The sequence below is a fragment of the Acyrthosiphon pisum genome, chromosome A1 (assembly GCF_005508785.2).
Source record: "Acyrthosiphon pisum isolate AL4f chromosome A1, pea_aphid_22Mar2018_4r6ur, whole genome shotgun sequence".
Taxonomy (NCBI): domain Eukaryota; kingdom Metazoa; phylum Arthropoda; class Insecta; order Hemiptera; family Aphididae; genus Acyrthosiphon; species Acyrthosiphon pisum.
The window spans coordinates 15,666,616-15,669,846 of NC_042494.1; the positions used below are offsets into that span (position 1 = coordinate 15,666,616).

The 3,231-nt window shown below is 29.5% G+C and overlaps 1 protein-coding gene across 1 annotated transcript in view; it reads left to right on the forward strand.

The window, feature by feature from the left end:
* Nucleotides 1–387: 387 nt before the first annotated feature.
* Nucleotides 388–3,231, forward strand: part of LOC115033507 — a 48,304-nt gene continuing 45,460 nt past the window's right edge. The window contains exon 1 of the mRNA XM_029486175.1: nt 388–408. Coding sequence (XP_029342035.1) covers nt 388–408 — 21 coding nt within the window. The remainder of the gene's footprint in view (nt 409–3,231) is intronic.

Consider the following 3,231-nt stretch of genomic DNA (forward strand, 5'->3'; position numbering starts at 1 on the left):
ACTTTTGGGGGCAACTGGTACATGCCCTCCATTATCAATCATGGCATAGATCTATTTTATCATGGTTAATAATTTAACTAATATAATATTAATATAATTTTATATTTTTATTTTTATAAGGGAGGGAGGTAATATAATAATTTTATACATGGTTCCACTGAATTTTTTTTCCTAAGATGATCCCCATTCGCGAATTTCTTAAACATTGCTATTATAATTTTTTTATACTTTATTGGTCTTCAAATTTTAGGTATCGTAATTATTTTAATGTATTAGGTACTCGCTGTAACCTTGACAACAATTTGTTTTAATGTAGGTATTACATATTTAAAAGCATATAACATAATAATAGAATATTATCGTACCTAGGTGAGTTCAAATTACAAAATGGAAGTTGACTCAGAAGAGGTAAAAAGACACTTGGGCATCTTGGGGTACACGCAAATAGAACCCAGTCTGCTAAATGAGTTCGTAAAAGGTAAATATTGGCAGATAATTTCAAGTTCAGAGTATTTTCTGATTAAATCATTTATTTTTTGTTTAAAATGTTTCGATTTTTTGAAAAAATTTGTAATTCCACGTTTTAAATGCGCATAAACGTATATGTATCTATAGGTACGCAAATGTAATTGTACTTATTCGACATGAATAATATTATAGGTACCTTTTTTTTTTTCATGGTATCGAGAACCGGAGGGGGGACTGCGTTAGCATTACGTCCCCTAATATTACTACGTCCCCTAATAGTACCTATAGGTCTTATAGTCTTAAATCTTAATAGTTCTCAACTTAGGTATAGCTACATATTAAATACATGGGCATAACTAGGATTTAATAGTTAGATACCTACTACAGGGGTTAGAGTCCTAGAAAACCAAAGTTATAAACCATATTGTGTAAACGTCTCCCCTCGTCATTAAAAATAAATCTCAAAAATAAAATATAATCAATAAAATAAAAAGGTAGATAGGTATCTATAATAGGTAGTATATAATATTTTATAACTGTAGGTATACGGCTATAATATATTTATGCAAATGTTTATAAAATATCCTTATCAACACCTAATCTTATTAAATAATCATCTTTCTATATTTACTAAATCCAGATTATTGAATCTGTTTCGGGTCATCGTCGACCTGGCATATTATGTTTTAATTCTCCTCATATACCTACATAAACATATACGTGGTACATGCACACTATTGCGCAGTATTAATATCTTTATATATAAAAAGACTTGTCCTGGGTGATTCATCATCGCTTAGCCGGAACTGCTGAAGCTATGGATATGAAATTTTCAGTAAATGTTCTTATTACTATGTATAGGCGCACTAAGAAAGGATTTTTCAAAATTTGCATTTTAAAGAGGTGCTCAAACAGGGATCTTGAGGTTCACGATGGAAATTGGAAATTTTATTTTTATTTATTTTTTAAATAGTTGCCATTGGCTACAGTCTACAGTATAAATTAATATTTATTTATTATTGGTTTCCATTGGTTATTTGGGTAGATCAGGTACAAGTTAGCACCAAATCAAGTTATTGAACATTGCAGCAAGTTACACCCAAAAACAGTTGAACAATCATAATTTTTTAAGTTGCAATTTTTTACGGACAACGGAGTGCACGGGTTCAGCTTGGTATGAATGTTTGTGTGTAGATTAAACCTCTGGGAAGAAGACTGACTTATTTAGGAATGGTTAAATTTGGTTTTTTTTTATACGATAGGTAAGACACATAATATCAATTGTTCAAAACAGCTTAAATTTCTTATTACTGAATATGCAACACAAAATATACAAGGTACATATTTTGGCTGTAACTGGAAGAAGACAGACTAATTTAGGAATGGTTAAATTTGGTTTTTTTTATTCATCTGATATTAGTAGTTATGTTAGGTTAGGATTTTGTATTAATTGATTATATTAATCTACCATAGGTGGAATACGACAAACTTGGTATAACTTTGATATTTTATAGTTAAATCATATACCTACGTACAAACAGCACGGGGTCCGCGATCTACCGTAGGTAGATTGCCTACCTGATAATATACTGCTGCGAATCAGAATTTTTATTCTGGGAAACGGAAAAGTTAAGATACATTTTGAAAACCATACACCCGAATATTAAACAACGAATTGTACAAAGTTCGAGTCATATAGAGTTGGTACATTAAACGGGCACGAAGTGCACGGGATCAGCTAGTATATATAGATATTTAATAATTTAATATACATAGGCACAAGTTTTTGTTCAATAAGCATTCAAAGTTTAAATGATGACCAAATTTATAAAAAGCTCAATTTGCAAATTATTTTGTAGTTAAAAATTTAATATTCAGTTGAATTAAGTACATTACATGGCCATAGTTATAGTAAAAAATATACATAATACATATAACACATAGGTAGTTTGAGTAAAAATTTTGTTCAGTTCAATTAGGAATATTACAGTCATAGTTATAATTATAATACAAATATAGGTACATATAGTTTGAGAAAAGTTAAACGCTTTTGGGTATACACCTTTTTTTCAGTTCTATTGTTAAATAATATTGATGCGCAAATGATGTACGACCTTTTAAACGATCGATGCGCAAACGATGTATAACCCAAAAATCGAACGATGCGCAACTGTCTTACAAAAAAGGTCAAAAATAACAATAGTGATGCGCAAACGACAACCGGCGTTCATAATCGTCAAAAAAACCCGCGTACAATAACATACATCCTGTATGTTATATAATATTGAATATAATAATATCATATTATGATACAATACGATACGTCGATACCTTATGAAGCAGAAAGATTAAAGGAATAAAATACTTAAAATGTTGTACTTTGTTTATTCTGAAGTTATTTTCTTTTTTAAACTATAGAAGGATTGGTTTGTTCTGATGTCTAATTGTAGTATATTATATATTTTTGGTCCAATATATAAGTAAGTAGATTTTGTTAGTTCTCTGTACATTAAAGGTAGGTACCAACAGTAATATCAGATAATTGTCTTGTGTTATAAACTATGTTCAATACTAGGATTTGGGTTATATTTAATTATATAAATTAGGTAGTAATTACTGGTGCTTTATAGAACCGTTTGATAATAGTACAGTACATTTAATTCTTAGTAGGTACCTACCTATCAATTTCCTACTTTTAAGGTGCATTCGATTTAGTTCCCTCACCTAACATTTACATCTATATATCTAATTCCTATATTTTTT